This window comes from Columba livia, chromosome 3 (assembly GCF_036013475.1).
Source record: "Columba livia isolate bColLiv1 breed racing homer chromosome 3, bColLiv1.pat.W.v2, whole genome shotgun sequence".
Taxonomy (NCBI): domain Eukaryota; kingdom Metazoa; phylum Chordata; class Aves; order Columbiformes; family Columbidae; genus Columba; species Columba livia.
Genome location: NC_088604.1, coordinates 93,416,381 through 93,436,301, shown reverse-complemented (window position 1 = coordinate 93,436,301; position 19,921 = coordinate 93,416,381). Strand labels below are relative to the sequence as shown.

The 19,921-nt window shown below is 37.9% G+C and overlaps 1 protein-coding gene across 3 annotated transcripts in view; it reads right to left on the bottom strand.

Annotated features, from left to right (window-relative positions):
• Positions 1-4,765: 4,765 nt before the first annotated feature.
• LRPPRC (leucine rich pentatricopeptide repeat containing) overlaps positions 4,766-19,921 on the bottom strand; it is a 92,742-nt gene continuing 77,586 nt past the window's right edge. For all 3 annotated transcript variants that reach the window (XM_065058277.1, XM_065058276.1, XM_065058275.1), the window contains exons 32-38: positions 17,598-17,802; positions 15,313-15,452; positions 15,035-15,150; positions 12,137-12,211; positions 10,635-10,719; positions 6,567-6,709; positions 4,766-5,282 (exon numbers count right to left, since the gene is read on the bottom strand). In XM_065058277.1, the coding sequence (XP_064914349.1) occupies positions 5,226-5,282; positions 6,567-6,709; positions 10,635-10,719; positions 12,137-12,211; positions 15,035-15,150; positions 15,313-15,452; positions 17,598-17,802 (821 nt within the window). In that variant the 3' untranslated portion in view covers positions 4,766-5,225. The remainder of the gene's footprint in view (positions 5,283-6,566; positions 6,710-10,634; positions 10,720-12,136; positions 12,212-15,034; positions 15,151-15,312; positions 15,453-17,597; positions 17,803-19,921) is intronic.

The following is a 19,921-nucleotide window of genomic DNA, read 5'->3' as shown; positions in this document are numbered from 1 at the left end:
CCATCTATGGCAGGCACTGCATAAGACAGTTCCTATTATCTCATGTTCTTAATTACAGGAAACAGTAGAGAAAACTCAGTCCTCAAACTTCCGTATTTGCTCTTATTTCCACACCTAATGGGAAACCCAGAACTTTGCTCCTGTGGCTGATGATCTGCACACTCATGCTCCCAAAAGATTCCCTTGGATTACAGTCTCAGTTGGAGCCGCCAACATAAAGGATACTGGGCTTCTTCTGATTATTGATTTACAGAAGTACTGGCAAGCCATCAGAGGCTGCAGCCATTCTGGGGATATCTTTTTGCAGTTGAGTTTACACAGAAATTATGAGAGGAAATGTCAAGAAATGCAGAGAAATCTTTGCTAAAAAAGACTAAACTCAATGACAGTCTCAGCTTTTTCTTACGTGCTCACTTGTTCCACCTTTACAGCAACAATATACTGGTGCAGGAAATTGGACATTCCTTCTAGATGCTGACAGATTTTTCACATTGAACAGCAAAACCTCCTGGTCACACATCCATCACTTCTGTCACTTCCTACTCTGCAGTGTTCCTGGAGAGTCTGGAGGCATCACACCTTTGAGAAAAGCAGTAAATACAGGAGTATTCTGGTGAGCACGTTTCCACTCTATTTCTGTCAATACGGGCACTCGTGATCCTACCTTTACTGTTATGATCCTTCCTTGTTACTGTAAACTGCAGCTGGAATCCTGCTGACTCAGGCATTCAATCTATAAAACCTTCTGAGCTGTCACTGCCAAAGGCACGATCCATTCAGCTACTCCATTTTCAACAGTGGGTACATATTAAGGAAGTCTAAAGACAGCTACTAACTTACCAAGCTACATTTCTTGCTATAGAAAAGGGTCTCTGGAGACAATGAGTTGAACGAACTATTTTGGTAGGTAAGGATAGAACTACAGCATGTAATTATCATGCTGTGAAATGACTATATTGGTAGTTAACAAGGAAACTTTTCCCATATTGAGCTCAAAAACCAAAAAGCACCCTCCTCCTGCCCCCACCTCAAGAGGAGTGGGGGGAAAAGAGGCGAGTCCATAATGTGGCACAGAAGTGAGATAAGTCATCTCAATTCAAGCAGCAAGCTTTTTCCAGTCCTCTCAACCCCAATCAAGATGCACTATTATGCAAACACATACACGCTCACACAATTTGCTTTTACGGTAACATGTCAGGTCACCTCATGTCAGCACACTCTCAGCCTCCCACGGAGGCCTCTGGAAAAGCGCACTCCTGTCTCACAGACGTGGCACCTGCTCTGGGTCTTGCACAATCCCAGTTATCCACTAGCTGGTGGCAAATAATTATTTTCTGCGTTAAAGGGGTAAGTGCTATGGTCAGTATGACAGAGCACGTTTGGTATCTGGACTAATAAATCACCGTGACAAGTTTGCAAGACTGCCATTCTGCATTTTGTCATCTTACAGGTTTCTTTTTTTGAATATAAAGAAAAAAAAATAACGAAACTGCCTACCCATTTGGTCAAAAACCGCTAACCTTATAAACCACATTTTTCTTCATGCTTGAAATAACCAAGTCTCAGCACACCAGTGCACAAGAAATATTATCATTTCAAGCGTGTTCTAGAAGAGCCGGCACAAATGCCGATTCTGCAAAACCTTCCCAGTATAACCTTATTTCAGACTGAGATGATTGTGTCCCAGAGTGGCACAAATCCCTCACTGTCCCACATTTTAAAGACAGGAGAGACTGCAGTCTGTGTAATCATTCCTTAATTGTACAGGAAACATTTACTGGAACAGAAAATCAGAAATATTCCAACAGCAGCCTTTCCCTATCCTTAGACTAATCTCTGTTCCCTCATCTCTGCCGCAAGGCTCCACAGGCCAGGGCTATCGCAACGCGGCTCCTGGGTCAGCGAGCACCTTCACCCATTACCTTTGTGGCCTCTGCAGCCACAAAACCCTGGCACGGTTGGGTCCCACGCTCCTGCAGTGCCTCACTGATAGTTAGCTGCCTCAGCAACCGCCTCCTTCAGCCCAGAACTTTCCATGAGGTCATTCGATGTCAGAGCTGAAAAGAATTTATGTTCTTCAGTTACGGGCTATCAAATTTACTTTCCGCTCCCACAACTACAACTACGAAATAATGGGGCGCTAGTTAATGAAATATAACAAGGGCAAGTGTAGAGTTTTGCATCTGGGCAGGAACAACTCCAGGTTCCAGTATAAGTTGGGGAATGACCTGTTGGAGAGCAGTGTAGGGGAAAGGGACCTGGGGGTTCTGGTGGACAGCAGGATGACCATGAGCCAGCACTGTGCCCTTGTGGCCAGGAAGGCCAATGGCATCCTGGGGTGTGTTAGAAGGGGGGTGGTTAGTAGGTCCAGAGAGGTTCTCCTGCCCCTCTCTCTCCTGCCTCTCCTGCCCTGGTGAGACCACACCTGGAATATTGTGTCCAGTTCTGGGCCTCTCAGTTCCAGAAGCACAGGGAACTGCTGGAGAGAGTCCAGCGCAGGGCAACAATGATGATGAAGGGAGTGGAGCATCTCCCTTAAGAGGAAAGGCTGAGGGAGCTGGGGCTCTTTAGCTTGGAGGAGACTGAGGGGTGACCTTATTAATGTTTATAAATATGTAAAGGATGAATGTCACAAGGGTGGAGTCAGGCTCTTCTCAGTGACAAACAATGATAAGACGGGGTAATGGGTGCAAACTGGAACACAAGAGGTTCCACTTAAATTTGAGAAGAAACTTCTTCTCAGTGAGGGTGACAGACACTGGAACAGGCTGCCCAGGGGGGTTGTGGAGTCTCCTTCTCTGGAGACATTCAAAACCTGCCTGGACACATTCCTGTGTAACCTCATCTGGGTGTTCCTGCTCCGGCAGGGGGATTGGACTGGATGATCTTTCAAGGTCCCTTCCAATCCCTGACATTCTGATTCTGTGATTCCCTTAGAGTTCAAGCCATGTTAGAAGAAAAGCGTGTAGATGCTGACTAGTACTAATCCTGCACAGCCGGAGCTCCGGCGTGGGCAGCACCAGCAGTCAGCCACGCACCTGAATGCAGCACTGAGCGCTGCTTTTGTGCCTCGGAAGGCAGCAGCAGCAACCACAACCTGTCAGCGTTCGCAGCACAGACTAATGATGGATGCAGCACCTGCCAGTCACCTGGTCCACAGACACAAGATACTCATAGAATCATTTTGGTTGGAAGAGACCCTCAAGGTCATTGAGTCCAGCCATTAACCTAACATTGGCACTAAACCACGTCCCTAAGAACCTCATCTCTGTGTCTGTTAAACCTCTCCAGGGATGGTGGCTCCACCACTTCCCAGGGCAGCCTGTTCCAATGCTTGACAACCCTCTCCATGAAGAAACTTTTCCTAATATCCAATCTAAACCTTCCCTGGTGCAACTTCCTTGTCAAAATTCAGCTCTACAGAACCAACCTCCTCTGCGATGACCTGGTGTTTGCTTCCAGTAATATTCCCTGCCCTGCCCTACTCACCAGCTTAGCTCAACAAGCAAACAGGCCCACAGCCTCTGGTGACGCTCCGATGTGACTCCATGCACTGGAACACTGCTACCGCTGTGAGAGATTCATGAGATGACCTCTAAAAACAAGAGCTGTGGCACTAGAGAAAGGGTTGCCAACTAGTTGACACAGTCTTCAATTATGCTGCTATTACACTGAAACACATGTAATGTAGCTGTAGCTTTAGAAAAAAAAAGAAACACCTCCATTTGCAAAATGAAATGAACTGAGCGCTGCCCAGGCTTGCTTTCAGATAGGGCACACAACCATTAAGCCAATAAATGAAATTTCAAATGTTAATGCCTTATCTTGACAGCCCAGGAACAAAGGGTGCCAGACGCTCAGGGCCACGTAGGTGCAGCGTGTTGATTCTAGGCTCATGAAATACTGAAGGTCATCATAAAATCACACCACCAACAGACCAGACATGGTTAGAATTCATACAGTTGGTTTGGAAAACAAAATTTACCGCTCTCCTCAGCTCCTCATTAGTTATCTCATTTGTTTGAGTACAGCAGGAAATTTCTGTGTATTTGTAGATATACTAGGTAGTTAATGAATTGGAAATTTTACTTTAAAAATTTAGGTGCCAATTTCTTCCTAACTTTGACACATTGAGATTACCGTACAAGTCTAAAGATTTCACCAAAACCTTGTGTGGACACACGAGGTTTTAACTACCAGAGTGTTGCCTATGTGGGAAAACCTAAGAAAGATAAGTTACCTAACTGAAAATGTAAATATCAATCAACAAAGTTATTAAACACAAAGAAACAAGCTTTCATGATTCATTTCATTAAAACCTGTTGGAAGTACTGCACAGGCACCATATTCCACTTATTACACCAAGGTGTGTATTTCTGAGTTTCCACCATTATTCACAGAGATGATGGATGTATTTTCTCTGTATTGCTTCCTCTTTGTACTTTCTCAATGTCTTATTTTCAGGATCCCACAACTCTGGACTGTAAAGCTTCACATTAAAGTATGTTTACTCCCACACTGTATAAATAAAGCATGCCTGCCAGCCTCCCAGCAAGTAAATGCTACCCCTGCAAATAACATGCACTCCTTTATTTAGGAGGCATGCTTTCACACATACGCAGTTCTTGTATCCATAAAATTAACTGGACTAGCAATATGATTCTATGAAACTACAACACACAAGCATGTGCACAAGGTAAAAGTATTTTGTCTTTACCTATAATATCAAATGCCCTAATAAGATACTTAACAAAAGAGAAGTACATTTAGGAGAAATCTACAAAAAGATGTGTTTATTTTTTGTGTAGATACAGATGAATCTGAAGATGATGTTCTTTACCCTTCTACTTTCACCCCAAATTACACTGACCAGGCAAAGAACAACAAAGAACAGCACAGATTGCTTAAGTTACATTTACATACCCCTCTAGCAACTTGATATACATATAATTTGGTGAATCAACGTGAGCCAAAATACAGTTCAGGTTATAGCAGGTAATACATCAAAACAGAAATAGCCTAGAAAGCTGCACCTTTATATTTCATTGGTGATTTTAACAGCATTTCTATTAATGCATGTTTCTATCAATTACAGCTATGGAAATTGCTGTTTAAACACAGTATTTATATTAAAAATTACACAGAACAACATGCTTTTTAAAATTTTTATTGAATGTAATATTTAAACAATTTCATAAACAACTAAAGCATAAAAGACCATCTGTTCATGATGCTTCCAGTCTTCTTTTCCTCATTTTTTCCACATAGAACTTGAAAGTCTCCTATAAATAGAGTGGAATAAACAAGTTCATCATTGTTTCAACTGAAAACTTACTAATTCGGAACAAAGTCTTATGTCCCGACAAAAGCAAAATCTATTATTCCCTGTCATGCGAAACTAGACCTGTATTGAAGTCTGTATAATTAAGAGAAGTACCAGAGAGAGAGAATAAAAGGAAAAGGAAACCTTGCCAAAAATGCATAATGAAGCTTCTACTACAAAATGCAATAATATAATCCATTTCACTTTAAAAATGAAAATAACTTTTTAACTGCAATCTGCAATTGTGTCAAAAAATTACGAGATGCTTTTAAAGACCACGCTGCATTAGAGAAAAATTGAACAGGGAAATCAGAAAATGAGTCATTTCAGTGACTTGGAAAAAAACACTCTGATTTTCACCAGCTACATCTAAGAAACAGACGTTCTAGATTTTAAATTTACACAGTCCAAATAAAAATTCAGACTACAAATTATGTCAAGGTTGTAGAAAAAACTGCACAGCTGTTAAAAGGCTAAACCAAACATTTTATGCCAACATTTTCTCTAATTCTTTGCAAACTGAGAAAAGAAATGGCATATAATCAGGTTTCTAAAGAACTATACAAAACCACTTATTTTAGAATAGAAAAAGTGTCTAGAAAATGGCAATAAAAAGTTTGCTTAAAGAGGGGAAATATGTCCTCTTTGAAGTCTGCTTAGCTAAAATGGTACTAGTAGACTACTAGTCAAAGGAATGATGTGAAAGAACTATTTACAGTCTTGACAGATTTTGTGTCATGCCACTTGTCACCCTCAAAAAAGATATTTGTGCAGTTGCATATATTTGTTGGCAAGGCAGCTACAAGCAAAGCTGCAACAGAAAAATAATTCCTCCAGTTCTAAAATCCCATCCTACTAAAGCAGCAATTTGTTCTAGATACAAAACAGGTAATGAAAACTAAAACTTGCTAATTCTTAATGAAATACACATTCTATAAGCCTTTGAAAGTTCAAGTACTTAGATAAATGCCCCAAGGACATTTGATAAAGGTACACCTGTAGATCAGTGCCTGATAAGGATCAGGTAGTTTAAATATTGTAAGCCCCAATAGGTTTTATTACTTTAAGTCAAATCCAATGCAAGATTACTACAGCTCCTAGAACACGCAGTACTTCATACATTGCCTCCTTTGAGGAGCCTCTGCAGAGATCTAATCCCTATGTAATTATTCATGCAATTTGTTTTATTAACACCGAACATACACAGTTCTGCAGATCTATTTCTTAATTAGGAAATACTCACAGGGGGTTCAGCGAAAGGGACAGGCTCTCCTGCTTTCTTCAGAAAAACGGCTAAAGATTTCAGAGATAGCTCATGCAGCTCTATATTCTTTGCTTTTATTTTCTCATACACAGCCTTTACAGAAGCAACATCCCCATCCAATTCTGAGGAAAAAAAAAATAAACACCAAAAAACCCCTATTGGTTAGGTGTGCCTCTTTTCACTTGTTTCCATGATGTCATGCATTCCTACTACTTGGCAAAACATATTACCAATATTTTAATATACAATAATCCAAACAGTCTGGATATTCTTCATTTCCTACTGATGATTCATGTAAGACAACAGAACATACAGACTCTCTACCTTTCCTTTTTATTTGAGACTGGATGATCAATTCCTTCAAGAAGGTGCTGGAACCACAAAGGAGTAGGAGCTGCACAGTGAGAACACATCATGCTAGGATCTAAGATACAGAGCCATATGTCTCTTTCTGAAGCAAATGATAATAAAAACAAAAGCTAGAACAAAAGCCGCCCAAGTTCAGCTTGTGAGAACTCTAGAACAGAATTTCATTCCCTTAATTAAGGGCAAAATATTGTTAAGGTTACTGGTGCTGGCTACATCAAAACTATAACCTAAAGGAACAAAGAAAACAGAAATCAGATGCTCATTTTAGAACACAAAGAAAAACCCATTTCATCCCACTGAGCAGGAGAAAATTTTTGCTGACCCAGTAACACTATTACAAACCTTAACTGCTTAAGTAACCAATAACATTTTGCTGGTTGTTCATAAAAGGCAGCATCCTCTGCAACAGGTTTTAACTAATCCATTCTTCTTTCATTTAAAGCACTATTCACTTCCATTTATTCCACAAGTGGAATAAATTTCTCCTTCCTCTCAAGTGGGAGAGGGGAGAAACTCCTCCTGCTACATTGATGCATGCTTAACCATAGATTTTGCTGCTGCTTGAGAAGCATCAGGATGAAATTAAAGTGACCCCTGACAGTTTCACTGTTGTCCTCAAGGTCCTAGAAGGAGTACAACAGTTCCTAGCATCTTGTGAACAAGGAAGATCATGCCCAGCTAAACTGACTTTGTTGCTCAGCGAAACACAAACACTTGCAGTGTGGGAGCTATACATGCAATATGAGAGCTGTCTCAGGTTCTCAATTTTACACATTTGGAAGCAACATCTTCACAACCATAGGGGCTGCAAAACCAATGGTTCTTAAAGAAAAAAAAAGCTTTAACTATGCAGAAATGGATACTTAGTGTCTCTCATGAGGAAAAACTTCCCACTCACATCTGGCAAGTGGCTGAGCTCCTTTTGGAATGTAGGAGGCTACTGCAGAAACCGCACAAAGTGATGGTTTAATGGAAGCCTAATAGAAACAACTTTCTAGTTCTTTAAAATAGATACATTTTCTTTATGGAAAATGAACAAACAATTGAGCTAATACTTACATTGGGTTTAATCAACCACACAAATGTGATTTTACATACTTCCTTTTCTACAACGTTTACAGCAAAGGATTATGCACCTCACCAGACGAAAGAAATCTAGTCCTGGCAGTGGATCCTATCTCAGAACAAGGAAAGGAACAAACGTCCCTTTATTTTTTCAGTTGTTGATGTCTGATATAGGATCAGATTTCTTTTCAGCTGCCATCTATATTCTACTATATCTTTGCTAAACATGTAATCAATTTTATTTGTAGATTTATTTTGATAACTAGCAACAGTAATCAATTGTATTAATAGTCCTCTGTTATCTTTTACTCCCCTTCCTAACTAATTGAAAGTAACAATGAGCTTTACAGGAGAATCATTTGTTCTCTAAAAAATTATGATCCTACAAGGTTGGACTGAGCCCAAAATGAGAAATTATGTTTTAATGCTTACTGACTGTAAAATGAAAAAAATAAAAATACTTCAAATAAAAGATCTTATTTCTAGCCCTCTTGGCTAGAACAGAAGCTAAGCACAGTCTTCTATGTGTCCATTGTGCTAAATATTTTGCTGATGATCATTTTAACAGCCAAATGACACTACCATACTCACCACAGCAGATAGTAATGGAAGATAAAATAGAAGAGATGAGGCAAAGAGGCAGCTAAACTGCTGTTCATGTCTATAGGTCTGCTCATATTATATATGGTGGTGACAGAATATAGTAAATGTCCTTGAAAATCCTAAGGCTAGGACACCACCTTACCTCCTCTTAAAACAAAAAGATGCAATAGAAAATGCAAAGATATCCCAGCGTGATTCATCCAACTCAGCCCTGGTAAAGTGGGTCAAGTGACTGATGTGCACTTTTCTACCTGACACTGGAGTGGAATCAATGTCTCACACAGGCGAGATGCTTGAACAGAGTAACTCAGGGACAGCTTTTAAACTCTTCAGGCTGGTACTGACAGTCTCCTCTAGAACTTGTTAGGAGCCAGCTATGTCTCTGCCTGAAGAAACTACAGCAATGATCTGTTCACATACAGTTTGGCCTCTCATGTTGAATATAGGCTAACCATTGTTCTAGTATAACAGAGCAAGTGACTGATTCTCTGCAATCTCTTTATGAAATTGTTGTACTGTGACATAGTTGGAAAAAACCTTGAAAAAAATCAATTAGTTCACTTAAGGAATTTTTACTGAGGTAAAAGCAGTAAAGGGCTAGTGATAGTGTGAAGCAGCAAGTACAGTGCTGGTGACAAAAGGGCATTTTTGTTTCATAAAAACACATCAGCAAACTTACACTGCTGTGAATGAAACTATGTAGCTACAGGATTTTGGTAGGGATTGCTGTTTTGAACATTACTAAGCAAGTGAATTGACTAAGTTAGATATGATATAATGACAACTTCTATAAGCTGATTCAAATACAGTGAAGTTTGTATTCCTTAAACACCATACCTTGGACTAGGGTTTGAAGTTTTTTACTTAATTATTCCTAGTTATCTCCTCTGTGATAGAGTGGAGCACCAGCTTCTGTCATCATTTCTTTTCACTTATAATACATGTATGAAGAGTATTTATTCCCTATAATAAAACTGGAGCACCATATCAGAGTACACAAGGCAAAGGACACTACAGCACAGAGACACAAGCTTACACTTGAGTGTTGCCATAGGGGCTGTATGTCCTGTTTTTTCAAGAGTCAGTGTTGCAAATATTTAAAGAAGCAACTTGATTGTTTAGAGCTGTTCCTCTTGGACATCAGTTATAGAAAGAACTGATTAGCACTTCAACTGTTTAGGTAAATCCAAATGAAGGCATCTGGAATATTCATTTTGTCTGAATTAAAACAGGTACAAAAAATCTACATGAGTAACAATAAGGTCCTTGCACACTACTGATGTAACTAATCAGTTATGATTTTGAAACAGAATCACAGAATCACAGAATCGACTGGGTTGGAAGAGACCTCAGAGATCATCGAGTCCAACCCTTGGTCCAACTCCAGTCCGTTTACTAGATCATGGCACTAAGTGCCATGTCCAATCTCAGTTTAAAAACCTCCAGGGACGGCGAGTCCACTACCTCCCTGGGCAGGCCATTCCAATGCCTGATCACTCTCTCTGTAAAGAATTTCTTCCTAATATCCAGCCTAAATTTCCCCTGGTAGAGTTTAAGCCCATGCCCCCTTGTCCTATTGCTAACTGCCTGGGAGAACTAACTGCATGCGTAAAAGGAACCGACATACTTATTTACATGTTTCAGGAAAAAAGCCAGATTAATTTCAAAAGCCATTCACTTCTATAGTACTTCTCTCCATGGGTTAGGGTGGATTCCTTTTTTATTCCACAAAGGCCTTTCTTAGCCTCTGTTGTAGTAATATCCTTTAATCTAACACAGCTCCTTTTGTAAAGGATTCCAGGCTTGGGTCATTTAACTGCTTTTCCAATTAATAGCTAGGATAGTCTACAGACCCAACAGAGCCCAGACAAACCCCCCACCTCTTTGTGGCTCAAACTGTAAAGCAAGTTACACAGTCTAGATCCTACTCCCCTTTTTAAGGGTTTCCATGACCTTTCTGAATGTCTCAAGAGTTACTACTAAAAAACTACTCCAAGGCGAGTTAATTACCGTAACATCTCATGAGGTAGCGGTATGCAATTTCCATATCTAGATGCTCAGGAATCAGTTCTAGAAGTGTCTCGATCTTCTTTGCCTAGGAAGTTTAATGCACAGGAAAAAAAAAAGAGCATTAACTTCAAATCTTCAAGAAAAATTAAAATTGCCCAAGTTAGAATAATTATTTCAGACTTCTAAGTGAAATGAACTGTACTGATAACAAGGAAAAGACAGTGCATCTGAAAGCAGACAAAAAACCCTTTGCTTTCCAAAATTTCATATGCAGATAAGAAATTGCCAAAGAAATCAGGCACAAAATAAAAGATGGGACTAAAACCCATACTCAAGGAGTATAAACATTATTATAGTTTCTCAGTTTTTTTTGAAGGAAGCAATTAATGTATTAATGAAAATATGTCAGGATTTCAACCAATTTAAAAAAAATGCAAACCACACAACAGCCTTCATTGACCTCGAGGTCAATGGTAGCTATAATCAGTGCTTACAAGAAGTTAGATCACTAACTAATGTGCTTAAATTTGGAGCCTCCCTCCCTCAACCTCTGATTGCAGTTTCAAAGTCTCTCTGGTCTTGAATTAAAAGAAGTTTACAGAAATTACTAACATCTTTATCACATACTACCAACTTCTATGTGTGATTAAAATTGCAGCTTGAAAAGCTAAAAAATTTCAAGTTTTTAAACTTCTTCTTCAGACACTGAAAGATGGTGTTTATCATCATCATATTTATCACCATTACTTTTAATCTATGAGTATTTAATGGCAATTTCCACAAAACATAAATGTGCATTGTCCATCATTTGAAAAGTGTCTATTCTAATTTGTGTATTAATTGTCTCCTGAGCATTTTTTTGTGTGTGTCTGTGTGTCGTGTGTTTTTTTGTTTTGTCATTTTTTGTTTTGTTATGTTTTAATTTTTATTTTGAGGGAGGCATATGAGAAGGAAGGGACAGGAGTAGAGCAGGCACATAAATTAGAGAATTTTGAATTACAGGGAATGAGCGTAAAGCCAGGAACCTAAAGAGATGCTCAAACAAGATACATGCCCAAACTACCCTAACAAGTAATATGGGATGTGTCTTTTAATGTAAGCATAGAGGCATTGTATTACTAGAGACAGGCTGAGGTTTTAAGTTGCATTTGCATTCATACAATGTAGCCAACAAAATAAGTACTTTCAGGTTGCGATACTGAAGCGCATAGTGCAGTAAAACATTTAAAGCACAATGTTGGTAGGATATAAGATAGAACATCAAAAATGCAAGAAATTACTGAAATAATAGAAATATTAACTGCACCCTCTCCTTACCATCACATTCCGTAAAATAAACTGTTCCTTTAACTGTAACCAGCTTTGCAAATTAACCTCCCCTCTCCCCAAGAAACCTGATAAAGCTGTCAACTCTGAAGTTCAAGATCCAAACCACTTCAAGAAAGGTTGATGTAGTAGTATTTTGCTACATATACAATTATATAAATGAAAAAATATTATACCTGTCCAGGTTTAGATGCTGATCTAGCCATAAAACTCACTAAAGTTCTCTTGTCTTCAACCAATGCACCACACCTCTAAAGATAAAGAAATAATGTAGCAGTCATGAGCAGGCTAGTATTAAACAGAAAGGCTAACGTGAAAATTACCAATTACAGATATTAAAAATAATATACATTACCTATTTACAAGGTAAATAATTGACCATTAATTCAAAAAAAGAAAATGCAACACCACTGAACATAGGAAACGAGTTCATTTCATGCCCCGTTTTGGTAAACATTGTTTTTAAAACGGTAGGTATAAAGTTTGTTTAAAACAAAAGGGGAAAGAATTAAACTAATACTTCAACATAACACAAAAACGAGGTTTAGGACTGCAAAAGAATGAAAAAGAGAAACACTGTTCCTCTCCAATTATACTGCCAAGCATTCACAAGTGAGCTAGGGATCATAAGGTTAATTATACATTTAATAAGGTGTCAGGGAGATAACTGCTCGTTTCTTTATAAAAATTAAAATGTACAAAGCAAGTTCTCTTTAAAGTATAATTACCTACACTTACGCATACAAAGGACTGATTTCAATCTCTCTATTTTATAAAAGGCTTTCACTGCAATAGACAGTGTTTGAGAGAGAGAAGCTGAACTTAAAAAAAGTTTGAGACAGACCAGATTAAAAAAAAAAATTAAAAAAATCTTACTTTAGAAACAAAGGCAAAATAAAAAATATAAGACAATATTTTAGTGTATGGTCCTCAAAGGTGTCAGTCTTAAAATTCTTACAACGCACAGTGCTTTTTACCAGCTGTAAGATAGTTTATCAGTACCAAAATGCACAAGAAGAAGAGACTGTGGGCATAAAAAAAAAAAAAACACACCATGAATTTACTACATTCAATTAGTGGTTTAGACATACACAAAAAAATTTGGATTTATGCCATTATGAATGTACAGTATGTGTAATATGGTTTGACAAGCTTTTAAAGTCCAAGTGAAAAGGTGTGAAACCTCATTCTATCAGGCAAACTGGGACAAAAATGTACCTCTTGGGTTCTGACAAAAAATTGCTTTATGGTGATAAACAGAGGCAAAACATTCATGGGAGAAGCTTGCAGCATTTTTTTAACTGATTCTAGCCATTCTCACCTACTGTCAGTGTAAGAAATAAGGATGTTCTAAAATGAAAGAGACAGTCTGGTTGGAGAGACGTTTCCCGCAGACCCCTTTCATGCTGAAATATCAAACCACTTTTGACTTTTGTCAGTAAAAGCATTTTCCCTCCAGACAGTACAAAAGACACTGTTGCTGTTTCTTCAACTTTTAAATAGACTCCTAGATGCATTTTTGAATGTAAGGATTCTCCGTATGTATATTAATATTTCCAATTATTACAAGCAAAATAATTAATTCAGATTGTGATTTACTTTCAAGAAAATAACAAACAATGGGCAGTGATTATTACTACCTTCTAGTTACCTATCGGTGGAATACCTGATCCACAAAAGCAGTCAAGAATATTTAACACAACTGAAAGTTTTTCCTGCACCATATAAAACCCAAATTTTCTCATATACACAGAAGTTTCAACTCAACCTTACCTGTGAATGTTATTTCAAGTATGCCATAGAGCCATGAATTTAATTCCAACAGTAGGATGCCATTGTAGTAAGAAATTTTAGGGATATATGAATGGAAATTATTCTAGGTTTTAAAAAATTGTAGGAACATGCTGGTTTTACTTAAAAAAGCAAACCCCTCTATCTTCACAAAAGCAAGAAATTGTAACCAATTTTCATTCACTCATTCAATTTCATTCATTTCAATCAAAGAACAATCGAAAAATCAGGAATGAGAGTAAAATAACTTGAGATTTTGTTTCATTTTGCTGTTTCATGCTATACAGCAAGAGGGTTTTGTATCAGAACTGTAGTCTCCTTTTAATACTCAGATGTCCAGTTAGGCAAAGCTATAAATGAAGTAATATTCCAGAGCAGGGAATATACAGATAATATGCCTCACACTGTAGCAGAAGTAACTGAACACATTTGTTGGTATGCAGTCTTCTTAAAAATGGTCTTGGAATATCATAAAGCATCTGATGGATGAAGCAGATCTTTTTCTTTAACAGCTTAAAATGCTTGGGAACTGCCAAATCAGTAGTAAGCACCATCAGGAGATGGTGAGAGACCTCGGTTTGAGGCAGGAGCCTCCAGACACAGAACCTGCTGAATGCCAAACTGGCGTGACTGCTGGACTGCCACCTGCTGGGATGAGCCTCCCATCACCCACAGCTCATCCCACCTCTGCTGAGCTTGCTCTTGTTGTCTCACTCCCTGAAGATTGCTAACTCACCTGAGACTGTGACCCAGAGACCAGCCTTTTCACTCACCCATGATACTCAAGTGAGTAGAAAGCAAATTCAGCTCTTGACAAACCTTTAATGCAGCATAAACAACATTACAGCAAACAAGTGAAGTAAGGTCCATGAAGAGCAAACATTGCCTGCTTCTGGCTTGCAAACTGTACAGCTGTATGATATTATTATGTTTACAGCACTTAAGGAAATTATGTGAGAAGTTGCAAGAAGCAACTGCTGTCTAGCAGAAAACTTGTAAAAGAATATTTGATTTGGATGGAATTTCAAGCACCATACAAGTCTTCCTTTATTTCCTTCACGTTGTTAGAAGACAAAAACCACTTCAACTCTGACACCTACTACTATTATTAGTACTAGAGTACTAGCTCATGGTTTGGTATAGTCTAAACTGTGCTACTGCGACTCACACTTTAAAAGCAGACTAGTATTAGTCTATGCTATTCAACGCCTCTTTTTGACAATTCCTCAGCTAACCTTTGAAGAGCTCTAAGCATTTCTGTACCTCTCATGTTATGTCATTACCTGTATCAGCGATCTGGCATCATCCACTCTGTCTGCGCTGACATATTGAAGGAAAAGATCTGTGACAGGTCTGTAAATTCCAAACTGACTGGCCAGTCGTTCTGCCATCGCACCAACTGCAAAATGATGGGTACATAAGGAAAATCTGTGATTGAAAAGCCACTTTTCTAAACTTCACAGGCATGATTTATGCTGACTGAGCAGGTTTTACATGTAATAGCTCTTTCATAACAACTCTGTCTAGTCAGAATATTTAAATATCATAGCAATTAACTTACATTTTTCCAAAGCTGGTTCTAATCCTTCCTCAGACACCTTTCTTAACAAATAGGAAATACTTCTGACAGCTTGATCAGGATTCTGTGCACCAGAGATAAGCAGAGGCTCAAGGTATTTCACGGCAGCATCAAGGTCATTGCTAGGAAAAGAGATTGAACTGGCTTAGTTTCTGAAATCAAGATTTCTAAAGCTAAAGAAGCAACTTCATTAAAGTTTTTGTTTTCCACATTAAGGTTGTATACCCCAGGAATGGTTGAGTACCTATGACTTCATTTGGATACTGTAAAAGTGAAGCCATTTATGAAAATGAATAAATTAACCTATAAGTAAATATTTAATGACCTTTGACCTGTACAAAGCCTAAGTAATTTTAACACACCTTTTAACCTCACTAAGAAAGAAGAGTTCAACTAGCTGCTTTAGAAAACTGTATTCTGCAAGTCTACAAGGTAAGTAAAAACATTAACAGAAGGTATCTGAATAATTAATGCATGCAACTCAAGTATTTTTTAATGTCATTCAATTAATTATTTACCCGATTTTTCCTATGCCTGCCTTTTTGGATGCAAAAGACAATATGAACTGTCATTTGGTCAGTACCTTTGTCTAAACACTTTTAATCTTACAGCTTATGTACAGCAAATGCTAATAAAATAATGCAGAAAGTATTCACCAAAGTGTTAACTCTAATTCCAGTGTTCTAAAAAGTTCAAATGACAACATGTCTTATCAGTCCACTTTATAAACTAATTTAATTGAAAAATAAATCGGAGCATGATAAATGCTTTTAGGTTAAACAGAAACATAGTACATTTGAAACCTATGAAAAATGCTTTGAAAAGTATATCAGAAACATGAATCTACCAATAAATGAACAGGTATAAAAAAATATTTGTAAGAATCTGTGTTTCGTGGTTCTCAAAGTACAGCTTGCAAGATATTCAAGAATATATAAGGTGCATATTATTTATGCTGCTGTTAAGTCCTTTCATGTATCTAAACAAGCCTTGGTGTGGGAAAAAAATGTATGCTGCTTAAATAACATGTGCCTGCATATAGCTACTTATTCATTTTTGTCACCAATCTACACACTAAGAATATGGCATGACTTTGCAACACCTGTATGACATGGAAATATAGGAAAACACACAGCTTATGAGACAAATCCTAAAGGTATCTCTGCTATTTGGAATGTTTAATTTAGGCAAAAGTTAATGCACAAGAACCGTGTACCAAGGACCACTCAGATCTATGTATTTACAGAACCAGTCCTTTATAGACAGAGCTCAATGGCCTGCACAGTTCTCCTTCAATTCAAGTCCTCTTGCTGTTCCAAACATGTCAGTGACTATTCTCTCTGGTCTGGCATACCTGATTGCCTCAGGCATCTCTGATGTACTACATCGTTCAACAGCTTTCCTGTCAAGTTAGACAAAAGAGGTCTATCTGACAAAACTGGTTTGAAATAAAATAACAGAATACATAGGATTCCTGAAGACTGGTTCCTACAAAGCATGTTTCAGAAGTTCATAGTGTGCCCAGTATGTCCCAGAAGTGCTTCCCCCTTACAGTTTTATACAGAGGATAAACCAGCACAGTACCAACGTACCTACTAAACCAAAAATGCTAGGCAGAACATGAAACTGAACTGAATGGTTGAATCACAGGATACTCAAAGTGTGGGGATAACTATTATGACAGAAACCATGGCCTGTAACAGCATAGCAAACAACTCTTCACAATTCTGACCAAAAAAAATTAAAACCACGCCATGGATATATGTCTGGCTTTCACATTTTGAGAGTAAACACAACAATATTTTGTCATTTCAACTACTGGAACAGGTAGCTAATTTTTGTTTCCAAATAAGTATAAGCATAATCTGTACTGCTAAGTTCCAAGATTGTTTACATTTGTATTGATGAAGTAAATCAACTTTGCATTCAGATTTCATAGGACTTTTGATCTAACACCAAGGACAACACTTCACATGAGGTGTAAAATGTTAGAACAAAGGTATCAAAGCTAAATTATACCACCAGAAAAGACTGCATGCTCTCCCCAGTGCTTCATAACTATCCCTGTATTTTATTAAATGGTTTTCATCCCCAAGTGTGTTTTGGAAATGATACCAGAATAGAACTGAACGGCACACTGCTCAACTTGACCAGAATTTTGACATCTAGGACACTGTAAGAATGGAAACAGAATGGAATGTATAATGCAAGTGATTCCCAGCACTCTGCAGAAAAGAGTTACATATCTCAGTCCTAGAAATACTTACTTCTTAGTATGAGCCAATGCAATAGCATTAGGGATTAGTGAGGCAGATACACCAATTGATTTTGTGGTGTCATCCAGTATGGTTTTCAGTGCTTGCAGGTTCTTTACGTCTCCTTTTTCTGCCAGAGTCTGAATGAGCATGCTAACTGCTGGTCTAGTGGGCAACACACCGCTGTCAAGCATTCCTTTTAAAACAGCAATGGCATCTAATGATGGTAAAGAAATAAGGGAAAAGGAAATCAGATTTTAGTTCAGAAGGCAATCATGCTGCTGGTATCATTAACTGTCCCCTTTTAAAAACATGTGCAGAAAACAATTCTCTTGCTGAACTTAAGATCCAAAATTGCTATAGTGAATCATAACTTGAATATATACACACACAAACAAAAACTTTCAACAGTAATTCAGGTTAAAATGCTTTAATGTTTGCTTAATAAAAAGTATTATAATACTTTTAACATTTAATAAATTTATTTTAGTACCCAGCTCAAGGAAAGCTGCTGTGTCATAAACGTCCTCCCTTATGACCTGAAAGTCATGACCTGTTTTTTCTTCAAACTACAATAAATTTTCTTTACTAAAAACAAAAAAATGTTGCATACTTAAGAACAAATACAGTTTAAAAATGTAAGTCATCATTGAAACTGCTGAAGTCTGGTATTCAGATTTCTGTTTTTAAGTGTGCACCAAAACTTTACCAACATTTAGTTTTTAAAATAAAAACATCGGACAGAAGTCTCCATACAAGAACAAAAAATAAACTCAAAACTGGACAGTTACCTCACGAACTTCTAAAATTAAAGCAATTACCTATCTTAAACACACACAAAATTGATCTCCTGTCCATCTGCCACAAATACCCCAAACCCACCACAGGTGCAGTCACGCTCACTTCTCTAACCAGCATTCTTGTCAATTTACACCATACATGAGCAAACACACAGATAAAGACGTGCCCTTCTGGTAAAAACCTCTTACTCCTTACCAGCACAGGCAGGATTAATGACACATAATAATTATAATACCAAGGGATAACACTTCTAACATAATATACACCCACTTGGACTCCACAGCATTAACATTCCAATTCAATACGCAGGTATTGCAGAAACCAAATATTACCTTTTAAAAAAAAGGAAGAAAAAAAAAACAAACTATCCTATATGCCTAACCTTCCTTCATGGCAAATTTTCTTCCCGCGCCTGCCCCCCCTTTCTTTTTAGGGGAAAAAAATGGAGCAATGCATCAGGGGTAAGATTCCCAAAATTTAAAGAGCAAACTTAAAACATACGCTAAGTTCAAATTCTCTCCTGACTTAAGCGCAGGCCTCGCTTCAGCACGGAGCACGAGCAGCCTTCTCAAGAACAAGGACAGATAAAGTTTTGAAAGCTGCGTGTGTGCAGCACTACTGCAAGAAATTACGTACTAGCAGCATACTAGATAATTCTGCTGGTATATTTTTTTCCTTACGCAAAAGCACTCATTAGTACTAATCTGAATTAATAATTTAATCCCTTGATTTTTCAGTACTTAAAAGCATGTAACTATGTGCTTGTGGAAACCAACCATTTCTCTTTCAAAGGCTTTCCTCTAAACCCTTCAAATTCCATACTGTGAAACCCAAGTTCTAACTCTTTAAAGTAACCTGGGTTTTACCAAGTTCTTGCTAGAAGAAAGAGCTCTTATGAGTTTACTCAGGGACCTACACAAAAACTTTGAACTATATCACATTACACAGCAAAGAATGATCGTGAACTGTATGAGGGAGTAATAAAACCAGCAAGTTTTACACAACTGAAAGCCACCACAGGATGTAGGTCAAATGGAGCTCACCACCAAAAGATTCCAAAAAGACTGCCCCCAAAATTTTTGTGTCATCTATGAGCCTCAGAAATGACCAGAATGGCTGAAATATTTAGTAGCTTGCATTTTCAAGACTTCACTTACAAAAAGAGAAGCAATACCTTTCAAATTAAAATAGAAATAAAGATCAAGTATGACTTCTCAATTAAATTAGCAAGGTAAAGTTTGTTCAATGCACAAGATAAAGGAAAATATAATTTTGCAAGCCAACGTAGTTCCACAGACTTTTGAGAAACCTTGTATTGTGCAAAAAGAAACACTTTTAGAGTACAGCAAGGGAGAGGGGTTGACGTGGCAGAGAACTCAGTATGCTAATTAAAAAGAAATCACATAGTTAGCGCAAAATATTGGCAGAATACAGAAACATCACTCATGTTCTGAAGAAGGGAAGATTTTTGGTGTGTAATATTTAGGAGGAACTGGCAAAACTACATGGAACACTGGAGAAGAAAAAGCAGAAAC